Genomic DNA, 21,571 nt, shown 5'->3' with positions numbered 1-21,571 from the left:
TCTGTGGCCCACCAAGAATTTTCAATGATAGCATGTGATTTACAATTTTTTTTCATGTGGACTAGTCCACTTAATTTTTAGATACATCGTGTCAAAGACATCAATCTCACAGTTCCATGTGAAAGACTTCAATCACACGGAACTAAGTTAAGCAGTCAACTTCCAAAACTCATCTCGCCATCGTTACATCCTGGGCGCAGAGCTCCAAGGAATTCGTTCATTTTTCTTTTTTTCTTTTTTTAATGCATTGGGGGCCAATTAAGGCATTTGTTAATCTTCCCTGATTTTGGGGAAACTTGGCTATACCACCAAGCTACTTTGGTCGTAATCCCAATCCCAATCTCCAAAAAGGTTTATATATATATATATATATATATATATATATCTATATATATATATATATATATATATATATATATATGGAAAAGGTACTATGCGCTCGACCTCGCGATAAGCTCCCGTGAGGTTGAGCTATGTGGACCCCACCGTAATGCATATCTACCATCAACACCATGCACTTGATGGGTTCCCTTTAAATTATGAGATATCCCTAAAATCAGCTGTATACGGAACTCAGGTGGGCCATACCAACTAAAATCATGTGAAGACACGGTTAAAACATATAAAAGCACTTGGTGGGACCCACCTGAGTTTTGAATGCTGCTGAAACTTGGTCTGAACTCTCATCCAAGTGGGACACACATAATGGATGGGCTGGATTTGCAAACCACATCTCGGTGGGCCCAAAAAATGATTATGAATGTTTTAATGGTGCACAGCCCCTCCCCACTTCTGTATATGGTGTGGCCCACAAAAGTCACGGATTGACTTGATTTGTAAGACTTAGGCCCACGATGGAATGGTGCATCTGACTGATGGGGTATATGTTCGACATCGCATCACGGTGGGGCCCACACAGCTCGACCTCATGAGACGGACTCGTGAGGTCGAGCGCATAATACCTTTTCCCATATATATATATATATATATATATATATATATATATATATATATAGCCTGCCATTAATATTCAATCGGAATAGTCGTCGGTGGTAGACTTACGAGAGTATACCCATAGGTGGGTGAAATCCCTCCAAGGCGTGAGTGTGTACTCGTGGTACATGTGGACGCGGATTCATGTGTCGGCGTCCGGTAAACGTAGAGCTGCAACAGACCGTGACTGGGTCATCACGCGCAACAACCAGGAAAGGGTTCATTTTTGTTATAAAGCTCTTAACATTCCCCACCTCTCTATGATTATCTCTCCAAAATGCATTTTCTTGTATCAAAATACATCCATTTACTTCTATTTTCATCCCTACTACTTCTTTCTCAAGATCCCATCTCAGCCGAAGATCCGACCTTCGTAGTCTGTCCACCGGAAACTTCAAATTACACTTTGGGGAGCCAATTTGAAACCAATCTCAACCGTCTACTCCCTTTGTTATCCCCAGATGGGCCCATCAATCTCAATGGCTACTACAATGAAACCTATGGCGAATACCCCAACATCATCTACGGCTACTCTCAGTGCATGTCTGGTGCAACTGAAGAAGATTGCAAAGAATGCCTCAAAAATTCAACAAAAGAGATCATCAGGCGGTGTTCCAACAGAATGGAAGCTGTCATCCGATACTACAGGTGCATCTTACGTTACTCCAACCGTCCATTCTTCTCCGTAGAGGACACTACCATTAGGATAGAGCTTATCTTACTTCAGGATACCTCAACCTCAACCATGTTTAATCTGAAATTAGGAGGTCTGATGATGCGTCTGGCATCTGAGGCCGATTCAAAGCCGTCCAAATTCGCGACTGGGAACATCCCTATGAATGACTTCGAGACCATAAATGGTCTGGCCCAGTGCACTAGAGACTTATCGGCTGGTGATTGTAGGGCATGTTTGGAAGGGATGATCAGCAGGATTCCGGAATGTTGTGGGAACAAAAAGGGAGGAAATGTTTATTGTGTGAGTTGTAACATAAGGTATGATCCATACCTTTTCTTTGATAATTCGCCACCGCTGCCTCTTCCGCCACAGACGTCTCCGCCACTGCCAATTGCAGTTCCTCCACCTCCTTCGCAGCCTGCGGGCAAAACGGATGGTAAGCGTAATTCACCGCTACTAATTTACATCTGCATCCACTTTCATAGTTTTCAGTATTACCGTTTTATACCATTTCAGGATCAGGTTTAAAATGTCGGAAATCTCAACTCGATTTGACTCGTTGAGTCAACTCACTCAGTCGACTTTTCATGTTTCTTGCTGAAATTTTTACTGCTAATATTATTTAATATTTAATAAAGTGGAAAACGATCAGATGGCTTCCGACGCATGTGAGTTCCCTAATGTTCGAGCGTGTGGGGCCACTGTTATTTTGTACTTACTATCCAAACTGCACATTAGATGCGATCCCATTTTTTGTAAGGTCCATCCAATCTGCCGTGAGAATCCCATAGATGTACGGGAGTCAGTTCAGGACCACACACGTTACAGTTCCTCGTAGACGGTGATTCAGGTTCTTTTATGATCTAATTTCACCGTCAGATTAATTTTTCCATTGAGGGCCTCTTGAAACTAATGTTTATAGCAGAAAAGCTGAGAATCAGCTACACAGAAGGAAATTTTCAGATCTCCCATAAGTGTTTTATATTGGCGCGTCCATCCATTTTGACAGCTCATTTTAAGGCATGATCGGGAAAATGAAGCAGATCCAAACCTTAGGTGGACCATATCACATGAAACGGTCATGATTAAATCCCTACAATTAAAAACTTTATAGGTGCCACCCAAATGTTTATTTGCCATCCAACCTGTTTATAAGGTCACAAAGCTGGATGAAGTGACCACATCATGCACATACATTAACGATCATGCCCTAAAATGAGTTTTCAAAATGGATAGACAGAGTTGATACAGTATAAAGCACATACATCATGGTAAGGACCCCACCCACCTCAGATGGACCCTGGGATCCACTTCAGCCTCCCCCAGATTAGCCGAACTCTTTGGGAGAATTCTCGGGAAAAAACAAGGCATTAAGTCATCAAGTACTGTCGCATATGTGCAGATAATTCTACGTAATGAATCCAAAATTGACGTAAATAAAAATCTCAAATGAGCCGCACAGTGTTAATTGAACTCTCAACGTTAAGAACTTCTCAGGTACTACGAAAGTTTTGGATAAAGCTATTTTTTTTTTCACATGGTAGACATTCAATCATTACTGTTTTCCTACCGTGTAGTTGACCTGATATTTTGATCAGCCTCATCTGTAAATTACTGTATTAAAATGATGTGTAAAAGTGGATGGACAGTGTGGATAAAACACATAAATCATGGTGGGTTCACATAGCACTGACTACTAACCACCGAGGCAGGGTCACTAGCCAAACCACGTCTAGTTCGGACGAAAGATGACATGGCACAAGCTTTGGTTTTCTTGTCAGTGACCACTCACGATCGGTCCAAGGAGAAATTGTCTGGAAGAATCCTCTGTCCTCTTAGTCAACACGACTAATCAATGGGACGGCTGCCAAGACCGTGGCGGTCGTCGAAGCGGATTCGCTGGTGTACCTCACGTCTATAGCTGTATATTGACGTCAGCAAGTTTCGTGAGTTTGTTCACGAGGTATATGTTATATCCAGACCGTCCATGCATTTGGGAAGCTCGTCTTAAAGCTTGAGACTAAAATAAGACATATATAACTATCCGGTAAACTACACTGCAAAAAGCATCGGGGGATTGAACGTCTACAATTGAAACCTTTTTTGGGGTCACGGAAGTTCAATACGAAGAAAAAAAATTTCTCCTTCATTTAACGGTGAAAATCATTATCTCCACTGCTATTTGTGGTGTGGTTAAGATGATCTTTGGATGTGATTTATTTTTTTGGATAATGCTCTAAAATAATCTCTTAAAGTAGATGAACGGTATAGATATAATAAATACATAACTGTAGGACCCATGTAACTTTGATCTCCTTTGAACCGTTGGTACGACACAGAGCTCGAGGAGATAAGCGCTCTTCTTCGTACGACATCGTACCTACAGGAGTTATATAACTGGTGTGTTGTACACCAGCCAATCCAGAATAGGCGGCCTATGGCTCTTAAAAGTAGGTCTGCCAATGGGCCGGCTTGTACACTTGGAGTTGGACTTGGGCTGGCTTAGGTGGCTTGAGGGTTGGGCCCTTGCCTAAAAGTGAAGCCAATTTGTTAGCCGGGCTAGGCTTTTGTTGTATATAAAAGCCCAGCCTGAGTCTTGTCCAGCCTAGCTCCGTCCCTTCAAGGTTTTAAAGGTAATTCCACCTCTTTTTTCTTTTTTGTTTTTCAAGTGTATTTTTAAAATGTTTCTTGGCTAACTTAAATTAGGCAATTTATTAATAATAATTATATTACAAGCTAAATTGGATGGTGATGACTCCAAGTCAGGAAAGTGGTATTCATGAGTTAACTCTCCCAAACATCACAAAGCTAACAAAGATGCCCACGAGCCTTCTTATGCGCTCATTAATAGATTTGACAACTCTACTGGAAATTGTTAACCACTGTTGGGCCTGATTTGAAATACGGGATTTGAAGAATTTTTGGTACAAGTCTATTTACATTTCAACACTTTACATTGCCCTTTAGGCTTCAACATTTCACTTTTTTACATCTATATTCTTTAGCTGGGAGCCCCTACACTACTGCCATTCATATTATGAGTACTAGTCTTATGGGGACCTGTTAGCCTCAAAAAGAATTCTTCTCCCATCTTACTACCAAGAAGGCATCAAAAAGGCACCCCCCAAACATGTACTTGAAAATTTATTTCTAGAATAAAAGGTACTTATTTCTTAGGGAATATATTGGAGCTTAGGAGCCATGGTCACATTTATACAATCCACACTCTCAACACATTATAAGAATTATATATAAGATGTATAGTGGATCGCGTACAATGTCATGGCCAAGATGGACAAGAAAAGGCTCAATTGGAGGCGGAAGTGATCCATACCGTTAGAACCTTGAAATAGGCGTATCTCGCCAACTAGAATTAGTTATTTGACGTATCATATATGATTTTGAGGTAGGAGAAGCTACTTTAGCCACCCACCCCCACTATCCCGGGTTACCCATGCCAAATTTGCTATATTCAATTAGATCGACAGTAGAAATCCCATTTTATTTTCATTTTTACTATTTATAGTAAGATTTAATTTGAATTTAACTCTTCATTCATTGAGCTTTGGGAGTAGTGACCAACAAAAAAAAAAAAGAGCTTAAAAAATTAGGAGAATAGCATGGTTAAGCCATATATGATACTATTTTTCACCGAAAACCATGATGTCTAGTAAGAATCATGACTGCCTATAAATAGTAAGTTTATTATTTATGGTAAGTCACGATTTTTGTGATTTTTTACTTATAGTTTGATTATAAAACTTCTTAGGGTTCATGTCCCTATTTAAGAGGTTGTAAGCTCTCTTTTTTTTTAATTTTTTTTTATCACCAATCAATTTATTATAAATTTCTAGAAATTATTTCTATTTTCATATTTTCCTTGTGGTTGTGAGGTATCTCTGTGAGGAGTTCATAGAAGTTCCATGAATTCAGAATAGTCATCCATGAGGAAGACAGTGCTCGACCTCATCACATCCACCTGCATCAATATATATATATATATATGGGAAAAGGTTCTATACAATCAAGCTCACGAGAACTCCCCATGAGGTCGAGCTGTGTGGACCCCACCATGATGTATGTACCCCATCAGTCAAATGCACCATTCCATAGTGGTCCTAAGGCTTAAAAATCAAGTCAATCCATGACTTGTGTGGGCCACACCACATACAAAAGTTGAGAGGGTTTACCCTCCATTAAAACATTCATAATCATTTTTTGGGCCCACTTAGATGTAGTTCACAAATCTAGTCTATCCATTATGTGTGTCCCACTTGGATGAGGGGACAGACCAAGTTTCAGATGTATCCAAATTTCAGGTGGGTCCCACCAAGTATTTTTATATGTTGTAGGCATGTCTTCACATGATTTTAGATGGTATGGCCCACCTAAGTTCTTTATACAGCTAGTTTTTGGGATATCCCATAATTTAAAGGGGACCCATCAAACACACGGTGTTGATGTTTGACATACATCATGATGGGGCCCACACAGCTAGACCTATATATATATCTATATATATAACATTGCCGTTAGGCCGCAACTTGCTTTTGTGCGCACCAAGAGGTGATTGACTGGTGGATTGGGTTGGCCCTACTACAATGTTTTCGATAATATATTCTTACCATCAGCTGTGTTAGCTCGTATTAGAGCTAGGGCCCAGATAGATTCAGGTGGGGCACATCAAAGGAAATAGTTGCACCATTGATTTTTTTTATAAGGCCCATGGTGATGATTGTGTGTGAAATTATCCAAACCTTTATATTGCACACAAAATTTTCAGTCTTAGTCTAAAAAATCAGATCCATCGTGATTTAGGTGGGCCACACTAATGAGAACAGTTTGAAGGGTGGGCATGGCCTTCTACACTGTTTCTAATCATGTGGTCTACTTGAATAGCTGGTTTTTTAGCCCTATGCTTAAAATTGGTTGAATCACCTGATGATCGGAATGGATTTTTTATATGCGTAATGGTGGGGCCCACCTGAGCGATATAAGCCATTCCATAAATGTCATCCATTGGCATACCTAACATGCATGTTGATGTGCCGGTAGGTCAGTGCTAGAAAAGCTCAGTGGCCCACCATGATAGATGTCTTTCATCCACATGGCCCGTCTATTTCTCTGGACCATTTTAAGGTATGAGCCCAAAAATTGGGCATATTTGGATCTCAGGTGGACCACACCACTGGAAAAAGTGGTAACTGAATTCCCACTATTAAAAACTTGCTAGGATCCACTGTAATGTTTATTTGTCATCCAACTTGTTGATAAGGTCGCATAAACATGGACGAAGGGAAAACACAAATATAAGCTTGATCCAAACCTTTTGTGGCTCCCAAAAAGTTTCTAATGGTGGTTGTCCAATCATCTTTTTTTAAGTGGTCTGGTCCATTTAATATTTGATATGCCTCATTTTTGGGATCATGCCCTAGCTCATAATGGGCCCTAGGAGCTTTTTTAGCACCCAACTAGTTGCAGGTCAGGGATTGGTGAATGACCATAACCGGTGGTTTTTCATGTGGGCCCTGGTATTATGTATTTGAAACATCCACTCCAAGCATTAGGAGAGTAATCCAAATTTAGGCAAAAGGCTAAAAAAATAGCCAACCGAGAGAACCCTGCGATGATGTATATATACAATTTGGGGGCCATCCCTCTACCAAACTATTTCCTCTTTGATTGGCCCACCTGAATTATGAACCAGATTGTCGTTTGGGCCCTACAGTTAAAATAGGGTGACCCACCTAGTGATCAGATTGGATTTCATTTAAACATCATGGGGAGGCACATTTCTATCGGCACACCTTAAGACCATAGATAAGGTGCGCAGGAGACCAAGACTCTCTCTCTCTCTCTCTCTCTCTCTCTCTCTCTCTCTCTCTCTCTCTCTCTCTCTCTCTCTCTCTCTCTCTCTCTCTCTCTCTCTCTCTCTCTCTCTCTATATATATATATATATATGGAAATAGTACTATGAGGTCGACCTCATGGGAACTTCCCATGAGGTCGAACTGTGTGGGCCCCACCGTGATGTGTGTCTAGCATCAACCCCATCAGTCAGATACATCATTCCTCCATGGTGGGCCACAGTCTTAAAAATCAAGTCAATACATAACTTGGGTGGGCCACATCACATACAACAGTTGAGCTGGGTTATCCTCCTACTAAAACATCCATAACCATGTATTGGGCTTACTGAGATGTGGTTCAAAAATCCAGCTCACACATTGTACGTGTCCAACTTGGATGAGGGGTCATACCAAGTTTCAGCCACATCCAAGACTCAAGTAGACCCCACCAAGTGCTTCTACATGTTTTAGGCATGCCTTAACACGGTTTTAGATGGTATGGCCAACCTAAGTTCCATATATGGCCGATTTTTGGAATATCCCATAACCTAAAGGGGACCCACCAAATGCACAGGGATGATGTTTGACACACATCATAATGGGCCCACATAGGTCGGTGTATGTGTGTGTGATATATATATATATATATATATATATATATGCAAATCATCATGGGCCCACATAGGTCTGTGTGCGTGTGTATCTAAAAACAATTTATGCATTCCACATTCTCATGGTCAGTAGTAATGATTCATTAATCGTCACTCAATCTCGTGTGGACATCATATAACAGAGGACATGCTTGCAATTTCATCTGCTCTGGAATTATCGAGGCATCCGGCTGATGAGTCCTCAACAAGCTCTTCCTGGCTAACATGACCCTCAATATCAAAAGGGTTGAGGACCGAATGACACGATCCCTTTAGGGCTGGGCCATATCAGTTGGCTAAACTACGCCGATGCAAACATTAAGCGCTACAATCAATCACTCATCATACTCTCTTCTAGTTCTTACATTGTCTCTTACTTCTAACAAAGTTTTCAACTTTACTTCTACCCTAGTTTTCGATTTTACTTCTACCTAGTTCCAATATCTTCCCCCTATGAGATCCAGGTCTATCTCCCTAACGAGATGCAGTTGCAACATCCTATAGCAACTGAGAGTCAGTTCCAGTCTTAACCTATAGCAATTGGGAGAGTTCAACAACCTCCGCCCAATGAGAGTCACATCCACTGTCCCCCTAACAGAGCCATAGTGGCATCAACGCAGTCGAGCACTATGAAGAAGTGATGCAAGAATTGAAAGGTGCAACACCCCTTCAGTCTAGCTCCTCGGAGATCGAACCACTCTGGGAGCATATTTAAGAATAGTTTGGAGCCATGGAGAACATGCCACAGAGGTAACAAAGCATAAATATACCGTTCATAAATTTTAGGGACCTTTTGTCCCTTCATAGATTCTTTGGTACCCAAAATTTTTGAGAGGCACCTAAGATCAAGAGGTATGATGGTAGCGGGAGAACTATAACATACTTCACAGAATTCTATTCTAAACTTGATACCGTATTAGTCAATGGTGTGACATTGATTCACCATTTTTAAAAGACCATAAAGGGTGATGCACTAAATTGTTACATATCATTATTCAGTGGGTCGAGATTATTATGTTATATGGGTCGAGGTTATCATGTTATATGGGTCGTGATTATCATGTTACATGGGTCGAGGTTGTCATGTGGCGTGTAGAGTTCGTGGTTGTAATGTAATAAGGGTTGAGGTTGTCATACTATAAGGGTCATGGATCCTGTCGTGATTTATGTGTCGAATCGAATCCATCCATTAAATTTAGAATTTAATTTAATGTCATGGGCTAAAAATTGAGTTACATCTAAAAATTTTATGGCCCCCAAAAGGTTTTTAATGGTAGGTTTTTAATTTCATTGCTTTTTATGGTGTGGTCCACATGAGCCTTTGATATGGCTCTTTTTTGGCTCATTCCCTAAAATGATCTTTTAAAATGAATGGATGGCGTGGATAAAATATATATATATCACAATGGGCCCAATAAGACCATCCATCTCTCCGTAGGTTCGATTGGTAAGGGTAGTGGTTGTAATGTGGTAAAGGTCACGGTTGTAATGTAGTAAGGGTTGTAGTTGCTAGTTTGATGTAATTAATAACTTGATTATTTACAAATAATAGGGATTGAGGCCCACAATAGGGTGATCCATTCCGTCGACCATGTTGGCCAACTCGCCGCGGGCCTAAAAAGTCCTTACTTGGGTAGTGTTCACTTCTGACAAACATCACAGTGAGCCTATAAAGTTTCAACAATGGGTGCCATTGTCACCATTATTTTCTATTATGTGACCCACACGAGCTCTAGATTAGGTTGATATTTGGGTCGTAGCCCTGAAATGACATAGCAAAAAGGATGGGCGGCGTGAATTATACGCATACATCAATGTGGGCCCCACGAGTTGGGCCTTGCCCACACTCAAAAAGGCTTCTGTCCACTTCACTTTCTCAAAAATTAAATACGACGTAACTTCTTATTCACTCAAAAATCGTACGACTACTGAACCAAGGACAAGGGCATTTTGGTCCGATGGAATTTCAAAGCTTATCAGAAGCCCACCCTCGGAATATTTGAAATGTCTACGATCTTTTGAGAATTTGACCATACATCTAGGCCGGTACAGTCAAAATCTCTATTTTTTCTCCCAACTCATTTGTAGCAGGTGTTTTGGACAATACCTGTAATTGTACCAGCCACTTTGGAACCGAGTTGTTTTTTTTTTTTTTTTTTTCCTTTTTCTTTTTTAAGTCAAATCATCTAGTGTGCCATCGAATGGGTGACAGATGAACTCTCATCCACAGAAAGTTCCATTAGATCATCCGTCCATCCATATAAGTGTCAATGATACACATCGTAGTGGACATCAAAGGTGCATACTTACCTCATGTTTTTCGTGGTTTCATTGCCACATACTATTTATTGTTTTCTTATTTTAATTTTGAATATATGTTTATTATATCATTCAAAATTCAAAATTCACATTATATTTTATAGAGAAACTTGATTTTGAGGAAAATGTTAAAATGAATTACAGTAATCTTATATATTAGGATATTTCGTATTTGTTAAAGTTTTGTATTTACTAAAATCTCTTATATATTAGGATATTTTATATTTGTTAAAGTTTTGTATTTACTAAAATCTCTCAAGTTCTCTACAAAATTTTCATCTCTTCTATGTATTTTCTGTATTATTAATAAAATAAAATTAATTATAATTTTAATAATGTAGTCTTATATGGTTTAACAAGAATGACCCATTGTTGGGTTATATAGACTTGGATAAGTTACATTAGTTATCTTGAATATGCCTTCTTGTAACCCAAGATTTGATTTTTATTAGGTGGTTCATGTTGGTGGCCCTACATGTACCCCTTTATAACTTAGGGATGGATTTTTAAAAGTTTGTATAAGTGCATCCAAGTAGATTGCACCTTGGTGAATTAGACATGCTCAAAAATCAGACTTGGACACATTTAAATGAAATTAGATGCACTCTCATTCATTTTATTTATTTTTTAATGTTAAGTTTAACTTAGAAGGTTGTGTATTGGATCCGACCTCTGTCACATATAATAATTTTCTTAACTGAATTTTAGTCAAATTGTGAGAGAATAAGTATCTCATGTAATTGCATGTTTTGATTACCATGTGAATAGTCCTAGTGCAAGAAATGTAGCTTGTCTATGGAAAAGAATTATAGTAATTAGGGGCCGTAGACACCCCACTCTACCTAATAACTAGAGGTGTACACGAACCGAGTTAGCTCGGTTAGCTCGCTCAACTTGACTCGAAAAAGCTTGATTAGACTCGGTTTGAAGCTGAGTTTGAGCCAAGTCAAGCTGATTTTTTGAGCTCGAAAATGAGTTCGGGCGAGCTGGCCCTAGCTCAACTCGACTCGGATCAAACCCAGCTCAAATCGAACTCGGATCGAACCAGTTCGGTGACTCGGTTACTTTAATATTGATGTTGCTCACCAAGTGTAATGCCCTGAATTCTGAGGGTCGAGCAAAGCTTAACTCTCGAGATCCAACGCATCACTTATGCAAAATAGATAATGATGTTTAAATGTTGTCCATATTAGTGCCTTGATCATGAGTGGGATTATACTAAATCAGCTTATCATACTTCAGAGATAATTAAATTAGACAAGCAGAAGACTGAGATACATATATAAAGTATATAAGTGTTTCTCAATCCCCAGAGTACGAGTATGTTACCAGGCTGAATGTATACATGTATGATTTTAAAATTCACAAAATATCAAGTGTAAATGTCTAACTAATCTATAGCCCTGTAATCCCAGCGACGCAGCTCTAGGTGTACATAGACTCGCCTGAGAGCTGCACGTAGGAAAACTCATCCTCCTCGTCAAAGAAATTCGGCTTCGTCGCGTAAGCCTTATCATCATCTGCAACTACAACAGAGTCTAGTTGGTGTTTTAAAACACCGTCCCAACGTGGGAGTGAGTGATCAACTCAGTAGTACTATAAGGCAAATGTTAACATGTTATCAATTTAGTCAAGTAGTAATGATAAAGCAGTACAACAATCATATCCTAAGTACTCTTGTTAATACAGGAATGGTATGCTGTAATGATGCATGCCCTCTCCTGCACTCCCTTAGCGACTTCATCTCAAGGTCACGCATGACAAACTCCCTAAACGTACGCTTCCTCGCCAAAGTACATGCAATGTGGTGCATGGTCGTGTTAGCCGAGTAATTGATCAGGCTTATTCATACAGCAGATTCGGGAAGCTAAGGTACCTCCCTTTATATCATTAATCCAAACGGGGATCCATCTAGGGTCGTCAGTCCTAGTTAATCACATACGATAGACAAGTTGTAGGGCCTCACTCCTAGTGGAAGCAGTGGACAGGCAAGTTCAATTGATTATACTCAAGGTCACTACGGGAGGCTCGTCACCTGAACATAGTCCAACAGCTCGAATACAGTGTCCTATACCACTGTATTCGGCTCACGAGTTTGGGTTGCTCACTGGACATTACGGGGAGACTCGTCACCCCAGCGTAGGCCGACAGCTCAACCACGGTATCCCACACCATCATGCCCGGCTCATGAGTCTTAGCGGATCAAGGTACCATGGTTGAAATGGGCTTTGCATTGGTAAGTGGTACCTTAGATTCAAGTAAGAGCGTCCATACATGGTAAACATACGATAGGCCAATCGGGTTTTTGACAAGTTCGATTGGTATGAACGCACGCTGAATTAATTAACATGGAGCGCATAAGCACTCTACGTGGCCTAACCACTGTCGACAATCACCATACGACTCGGATTCATTGAACTTATCCAGTGTGGCGAGACTAGTTCGGTCACTCAATCAAGAACCGTTACCGATTGCCTGGACTACGTAGTAGTCCCAATCACACTCAATTGCAATAGGTGATCACATGTGATAGTCGTAACAGCATTTAACAACCAATTCAAATAAAATTCTCATTTGAGCATTTTAACAAACATACTAAACATGTTATCATACATATGCATTTCATCCATAAATCACGCAGTAGCAAGATAGATTACATGAAGGAAACTGTACCTATAGATAAGGTAATTGAGAATCCTATCTCAACACCCTTATTAAATGGAATTCGTCCAACAATTTCTCATTCAAACATTTTATCAAACACTTAGGCTATACATTATTACATACATGACTTAAATTAGTTATAGTATATATTATGACAAATTCTTTCACAAAGGAGTTGTCCTACATACAACAAACATATTACCTAGATTAATAGTCATGGCAAGCACAAATTATAATAGCAATTTCATTTAAACATTTCAACAAACATATGGAATGCATTATATATTCAACATAGTTTATACATGTGTGATATATGAAAAGCGTCGTATCTAAGTGCATATGGTAGCAATCAAGTCAGTCATAAATCATTAACTGACATTGAAAGCCTTAAAAACCATAACCTAAACATTTATAGTCCGCACTTTTCGTCAGTACGCCCGTTACGAACTCGATTCGTACACTACGTTCCAGAATATAGCACAACGAGTACCTAAATCACAAAACAGGTTAGCTATTTCGTCGATTCTTCTATTTGGATTCCTAAAACAAAATTAGGGTTAAGATTTCTTACCCAAATCGTCATTGGAAAGATTCGTGTAGCTAGATGTAGAGGCAATCTAGTGCGTGTAGTTGCAAGAGAGAAATACTGCCACGATCTCCTAAACTCTCACTCTTCTCCTCTCTCTCTTTTCTCCTCTTTTCTCTCTTCTCTCACCTAGGGTTTGAGAAAATTCATATGAGAGAGGGGTGAGGTGGTTTAAGGGCCTTATATAGGCTCAGTAGTAATGTCAATGGCCCTAGGGCCATGGTATACTTAGGGTATAGCCAAAAGGCGTCTGTTTCAGGCAAACGGAGCTCATATAGAGGTCCATTACCTGTCTATGTTATAACGTAAGTTCCCTAACCATGTATCTAGGCCAGGATGCGATTTCAACGCATTTGGATAGGTCGATCAACCGTGGCAGACCTGTATCTATTCAACAGTCGTCATTCCTCGATCAGGGCCACAAGTATACAGATACGAGCAGGAAAATTTTCTTGATCTACGAGTATAGTTTGGTCAGAAACTGACGGTTTGAAACCTTTAATTTCGCCCGTAAGCGAATGATCCAATTCACTTAAGTTCTGCCTCATTTTCAAAAGATATTCGCGTTTCTCACACACTTTAATCACGGGTCTAGTTGTGCGTTTCTGGATACTATTTGGGCTCGATTCTCGCAATGGTTGTCAAGCCCAATAAGGTGGTAACAACCTTATAGTTTCGCGGTAATCGGACTTTTGATGTGCGGTCTAAGTCCAATACGAAGTTTCAATGTACTCCCGAGAGCAACTGGGTTTTGGGATTTCTCCTAGGTTTTTAGGTAATGTTGAGTCAGTGATTTTAATGGTTTTGGGTCTTTCAGTTCGTATAGATAATGGTTCGAGCTAATTCACCGATTAATTTAGTTTAGTACTTAATTAATTTTCGTCTAATTTCTACAGAATTCGGTCCTTAATGATTTCTGCCTGAGGTGATACTCAGGTCTTTATACGGATTTTCCCGAGACGTTACACCAAGCGTTTGATGAAATGACTCAAAGAAGTGTGGCTGATGGCAAGGAAGGTATGTATATGAAACCAACACCCTTTTTTTCTTGATTTTTATGTTGCTTAGAAGGTGTTTGATAAAATACCTATAAAACCATTGATGCTCTCTCAAATACAGTGAAATTTTGAAGGTGCAGTCCAGGTGTTTGTGAAAATGTTGCAATGATAAACTCAGCTCGAACTGGCCCGAGTTGCTGATCGAACCGAGCCGAGCTGGCCAATTAAGCTCAAGGACCGAGCCGATCCGAGTTCGAGCTGAGGTCAGCTAGTGGCCGAGCCGAGTCGAGCTGAGGCCAGCTCGACTTGGTTCAACTCGATGTACACCCCTACTGATAACAATCCTGTAATGATTTTTTTTTGGGTGATAACGGTCCAGCAACGATTGTCTCTAGGTGATACGGTCCTGCACGGTTTGTTTCTAGGTGAACCGATCCTGCATGGTCCATTTCTTGTTGTGGCCCCCCCACCTTAAGTGAGATTAAATCCTACTTGTCAATTTTGAATGAGCACCAATTAACGCACACAGATCACTGGAACAAATTATTTACCTAAAAATGGACCAGGAAAGCCCGCTTCTAGGTAAAACGATCTTCCAAGGTCCGTTTCTGTGTATAGCTTTCATGTGGTCCAATAAGAGACTCTGATGCCTTTGAATGCCTTGCTCTTGGTTCTCGGCGTAGCTTCATAGTGCGGCTGGTAGAGATTTTTTCATAAAATTGGTCCTCAAAGAGCTCCTCGCGACTATTTAAGGAGCTTCAGGCAAGGCTGTGGAAGCTTCCAATCGACACAAAAGAATAACCCCTCCAAACCTCGAAGCTAGTTCCGGTCGTGGCATAATCTCTCCCATTTTAAAGTGGCATGTGTCCAAACTTGTCTCACCCTTTGATATCTCTGCTCGTAGTTAATTGGTCTCATTACACTTATGGCATAATTCACTGTTGTTAACAGATGTCTTAAATCTGAGAAAATTTGACTAGCCCGAGAAAGTTCAGGTGAAAATCTAGCAACAATTTATTTTGGAACTTCCGAGAAATTCAACCAGTCGAAGGAAAAGTTCGACTAGTCGACGTGTCGTTCGACTAGCCCGAGCTCTGGTTCAACCAGTCAAAGGTTACGCAAATTGTGCGAGACTGCGTAAATTTGATGTGGTTTCTAGATTATTACAAGACGATGAGAAAGTTAGAGTTCCCCAACGATAAATAGGAGTTCCTGGGGTGCTCCTAGCTATATTCTAAGGCTTCCTAAAGTATTCCAAGGGTTTCTAAATAGTTCTAGGGTTTCAAAGGGGTGTAGCAAGGGTGAGATTCGAGGTAGATTGAATTGGGTAAGCCTTCTCTCTTTGTAATTTCTGCTTTTATAGTGAATTTTTGTTGCTTTGTGCCGTGGTTTTTTCCCGAAAGGGTTTTCCACATTAAATCACTAAGTTCTCTTCGTGTTTGCTTGGTGCTTTTGGATTGCGATCCTAGATTCATCTCTGTGTGATTCTGCCCTTTATCCCAACAAGTAGTATCAAAGCAATCGTCGAGGCACAGGCTTGAATCTGCAGGATTGACAATAATGGGAAGCGTTAGGCATGATATTGAAAAGTACCCAGGTAAAAATAATTTTGAGTTATGGAAGATCAAGATGATCAGTTCCTTAACCAAATAAGGTGAAGATGGTGCTCGTGAGAAGCGAAAGCCGACTATGAGTGATGAAGATTAGAATACTCTTGATAAAAAGGCCTTATGCTCGATCCGTTTATGTCTCACTGATGAGGTTCTCTATAATGTTTTGAGAACACCCGTTTTTCTCCTGAGCACCCGTTTTTCTCCCCTTTCTTTTCTCATTGATTAGGAGTAAATGAGGTAACTAATCACCACCATCACCAAAGTATGTGTACACACACCTATCAATTTTGGTTCCATGAGCCGCACAAAGCCTAATTCCCCATGTTTGCACCATTTTTTAAGTAAACAAATAAACGCAGCCGTAACTATGTGCTTTGCATTGGAAATGATTAATGGTTTCTTTTACAACAGGGAACAAATCAAGGGTTATAATCATCATCGTTGTTACTTCAGTTTTGGGACTGGCTCTCTCTAGTTCTTGCATTTGCTACTACTTATGGCGAAGAAAGATACCATACAAAGGTAAAGCAACTAAATAAACTTATATATTGTCATTGCCTCCTTGAAGTCTCAATAGGCTAGGCCTACACACACACACACACACACACACACACACACACATATATATATATATATATCAAGAAAATCACCCTTGGGCTGGAATAGGGTTTAACATTTAGCCCAGTGGGCCAGGCTAAGGTTCTATTTCTGGACCTAGAACATAAATAAAAAGCACTCATATTTTAATTTAACAACATTCTCTAGTCAAAGCTAAGCCCATGCCTGAAGCTAGGCACATTTACATCTTCTTAGCCCAATCTTTAGCCTATATTAAACTTCAGGCCTGAAATTCAATGGGAAGGCGTCAGGATGTACTTTTGGCCCGACCCAAGCTTGCCAGCTGAGGACCTTGGCCATATCATTTAGAGATTTAGAATGCACTTGTTAAAGATCATATATATTTTGCCTTAATTGTGCTTGTCGTCCTTTCCACTTGACCTATCCATGATGAGGCCCACCGAAGCTGAAATATGGAAGACTGATACCATCAATGTGTTGAGCCCTTCCATGATAGACCTGTTTTGAAACATAGGATGATAAATCTAAGGAACTAGTTTCCTGCTGTAAATAGACATTGATTGTCATCATTTTTTGAAGGTCCAAAATGAAGCACCAATAACACTAAGAGTTATATAAATGGTCTAGATCATCAAAGCATGTAGCCATAGGCCCATTGATAGGGTAAGCAAGGGACCTCAATCACCATCTAGTGGAATCATCGTCTTGTAAGGACTAACATCACAATTTCACATTTTTACATCAGAGAAAGGAGAACGCCAAGAATTAGAACATTACTTGGGTATTCCAGATGGTTCAGCCATGGATGATGATCAAGTTTCAGAATTGCCAATCATTAACTTAGCTACAATACAAGCTGCTACAGACAACTTCTCCGATGAAAATAAGCTCGGAGAAGGTGGATTTGGACCTGTATATAAGGTAAATGCATTTCTCTTAAGGTGATTTCGATGCACAATCGAACTCAGTATGGATTATTACCTTAGGAAATAGAAATATGGCAAGTTTTAATTTCTCGATCACTTGCCAGGCATATTTTCAAGATTTGTTTGGATACCGAGTGAAAATCTTATTTATATGAGGCAATACTCACCTCATATATTTTATTGGGGAAATTGACTATGGAAAAGTGTACTGATTGCTACTGGAATCCAATGTTGGTTTTTTTATTAATCACAGTTAAACATCCTATAAGTGAAGAAAGTTTTTACTTTTCCTTTCCTTTCATTTGTTTTCCTCAATCCAAACAAGCTTCAATGTAATTGGAATAATTTAAGGGCTATTACCTTATTATGAATGGTAGAAAACCACATTAATTATGTTATTCCATTTTAACTCAATTGAACATTTGCAGTTCAAGTTGCTTGGGCATCCAAAAGCAAGATTACTTATTAGTAGTTGAGAACTGCTTAAATAGAATAGGATACATAGATTTTTCTTATTAACCAACCATTGGATTGAAAATGATTTTAGGGAAAGCTATCTGATGGGAAGGAAATAGCAGTTAAAAGGCTATCAAGGAGCTCAAGGCAAGGTCTGGAAGAATTCAAGAATGAAGTCACATTGATTGCCAAACTTCAACACAGGAACCTTGTGAGGCTCTTGTATTGCTGCATGGACAGAGGAGAGAAATTGCTCATTTATGAATACATGCCAAATACCAGCCTTGATGTCTTCCTCTTTGGTTTGGACTCTTACTCCCTTCTCTAGTTCTGAATTTCACTACACACAATACATCCAAGTGAAATGGGGCCTAAAATATTCACAACATAGCTAGTGTTTAAAAAATCACTTATTTGTTTATTTATTTTTTATTTTATTTTATTTTTGGAGAAACGTGGAGTACACCACCCGTAATTTTGTTAATTGTAAAAAAAAAAGAAAAAGGTGCTCTACAAATCTTCAAGCGGGTGCCACAAAAAGAACGGACCTCACATATCGTATAAAGCAGCCAAACCTCTTAATTACTTCCAAAGACCCTCCCGGCAAAAGAGCTGAGCCACACCTCACAACAGGGCTATATAAAAACAAAAAAAATTTGGACCGACAGTCAGGAGCCCCAACTCTAAGTAGACTGGAGATACTCGACAGGGCCCCAAAGCTAGCAACAACAGCTATTGCTGGGTTATTTAGAAATGATAGCAGAACTGGCACTGTGTTGCAGCAGTTGGGACAACTTTTGAGAGCTAGAACACCACCTGTAGCAGAATTACCAACCTAGAGTCTAATCATAATGGCTTTCCTGATTTACCAACCTAGAGTCTAATCATAATGACTTTCCTGTTCCAGTAGCTATTTTCTGAAATTCCCCAAAATTCAACAACGCCACCTGATTTCACTAAAACTCTAGTTTGCTCAGATCATCTGAATTGTCACATCTCTCCCAACTCTCTACCACCTTTTTTTTTTTAAAGACAGCATATATGAATATATAGGATATGTAAGTACAGCTGTGTGGGCATAGAATTTTTTTTTTTTCGAGAGGGCCTACCAAGAAAAGGAAGCAGGCCCACGAGCCAAGGCCCACTCTATCTAGGAACAGAAGGCCACCAATGGAGGATGGAAAAAGAAGGACCCAGTGTATGCAACAAAATGTTGTAGCGGCTTAAAGATGATTAACCTATAAATAAATGAACTTTAGGCAATTTCCTTAGCCTCCATTTGTGCACTAATGACTATATGATGCAATTTCTTTTTGCCGCTAATTGAGAGCTACCAAATGATTTGTTCCAATCACTCTAGATGACCATTTGAAAGGTGGATATAGCAGGGGAATATACTGGCCAAAATCAACTGACACATGTGACTTTGGATTCTGTCAATAACGTAATGATTATCTGATCATTAAAGTCTCGGATTTTAATCTATATTACATAGAGCTCATGGGAGTATTGTGCTCTAATTGCCACTCCTAAGCCTAGATAAAGGAGGGTTGTTTCGCGCTGGAAACTTTTGCTATAAGTTTTATCATGAATGTGGAAAATTTGATTCTAAAATTAAGGGAGTAATTTGGATACAAATGGAAATTCTATTTTTATTATACAACACTCATCATGTTTCTTTTGCCAAGGAATTGCCACTATAGATAACTCCAACCATTGTGTCATAAAATCTGTGGGTTTCTGTCTATCCAAATAGCCCCAGCTGTCGTGGCACAGATTCCACATCTCAACATGCCCTTCATTCAATTTGCGTTTCTAAGATACACAACTAAAAAAATTTAATTACACTTGCATTTTAAGAAACACAACTTAAACATGATCTGACTTGATTTGCACCTTGTTTTTAGATTCAATCAAGAGTGCTCAATTAGGTTGGGAAACACGTCGTAACATAGTAAGTGGAATTGCAAAGGGCATTGTTTATCTCCATGAAGACTCAAGACTCAGAATCATCCACAGGGATTTAAAAGCTAGCAATGTTTTGTTAGACCATGAGATGAACCCGAAGATTTCTGACTTTGGCATGGCTCGATTTTTGGGTGGGAATCAAAGTCAGGTCAATACCAATAGACCCGTCGGAACATAGTAAGTTCTCATGCAACGTTCTAGTTCTCCACATACATTTAATGCCCCATGAGCTTTGCTAGCAAGACTCGTTTCTCATCAGCTGATTGAACCTATGTGATTCAACATAAACGTGTAACATGCTAGTTGATTGTACCTGTCTGGTTTCCTAACCATGGTATTGAAATAGTGAGATTCAACTGATAAATGGGAAGACGCTTTTGCCATGCATATTATCACATGTGAATGAATCTAAGGTCCATTCCCCCTTTGATAGCTATAATACTTCTAATCCATGTTTGCATCTGCTCATTGCCAACAGTGGCTACATGGCACCGGAGTATGGAATGGGAGGGCTAGTCTCTGTGAAATCTGATGTCTACAGCTTTGGAGTTCTACTGTTGGAGATCATAAGCGGAAAAAGGAACAACAGTCAGCATCTCCCCAATGGCGCTCAAAGCCTCCTAATTTGTGTAGGCTTTACTTAAAAAGAAATTAAATTTGCCTTTTTATTTTTATTTTCTCATATGAAGTTTGACATTGCAGGCATGGGGATTGTGGTGTGATGGACGAGCGATGGAATTGATTGATCCTTTGTTAGCGGAGTCATGTCCCACCAATGAGGTGTTCAAATGGATCCACATTGGGTTGTTATGTGTTCAACAAGATGCAGCAGATAGGCCCACCATGTCTTCCGTCATTCTTATGCTCGGAAGTGAATCTATGAAACTTCCCCAACCTACACAGCCAGGATTTTTCTTTCCAAGGGCTGTTGTTGAATCGGATAAATCTTCTGCGAATGCTAAAATCTATTCTAAGAATGGTGTAACTATATCTACTCTCGAACCCAGGTGAGTGGGCACAGCCCAAGGGTTAGCCTCATGTATTGATGGGTCGGATCCAAATTACCATGGTTCAACCTTAGCTTTTGAAAATAAAAATTTATCCATTGATGGACTTGAAACAGTTAAAGGTATGTTTCTTGAAGTAAGGTTTGCTAATGAGTGCTCAGATTTGCTGGTAATTGGCATAATTTAAATGAATCTTGATCCATTTTTGTACTTAAGGTTTTGGGTTGGGTTTGGATCTAATACTTGCAACATATTTAGAAATCAAGAGAGTTGGGTACTCGTGTAAG

General features: G+C 39.6%; 1 protein-coding gene across 2 annotated transcripts; it reads left to right on the top strand.

Annotated features, from left to right (window-relative positions):
- The first annotated feature begins 1,244 nt into the window (after positions 1-1,244).
- On the top strand, positions 1,245-21,382 carry LOC131221524 (cysteine-rich receptor-like protein kinase 10). Of its 2 annotated transcripts, XM_058216812.1 has the most exons (8): positions 1,245-2,024; positions 2,058-2,105; positions 16,760-16,870; positions 17,673-17,848; positions 18,401-18,611; positions 20,217-20,454; positions 20,756-20,906; positions 20,980-21,382. In XM_058216812.1, exons 1-8 carry the CDS (start codon positions 1,271-1,273, stop codon positions 21,286-21,288), a joined length of 1,998 nt encoding a protein of 665 aa, XP_058072795.1. In that variant the 5' UTR covers positions 1,245-1,270; the 3' UTR covers positions 21,289-21,382. The 2 variants fall into 2 exon arrangements, with proteins under 2 accessions (XP_058072795.1, XP_058072794.1); XM_058216811.1 differs by having other exon boundaries at positions 1,245-2,105.
- The last annotated feature ends 189 nt before the right edge of the window (positions 21,383-21,571 follow it).

This window comes from Magnolia sinica, chromosome 12 (genome assembly GCF_029962835.1).
Source record: "Magnolia sinica isolate HGM2019 chromosome 12, MsV1, whole genome shotgun sequence".
NCBI lineage: Eukaryota > Viridiplantae > Streptophyta > Magnoliopsida > Magnoliales > Magnoliaceae > Magnolia > Magnolia sinica.
This window is presented reverse-complemented; position numbering and strand designations above follow the sequence as displayed.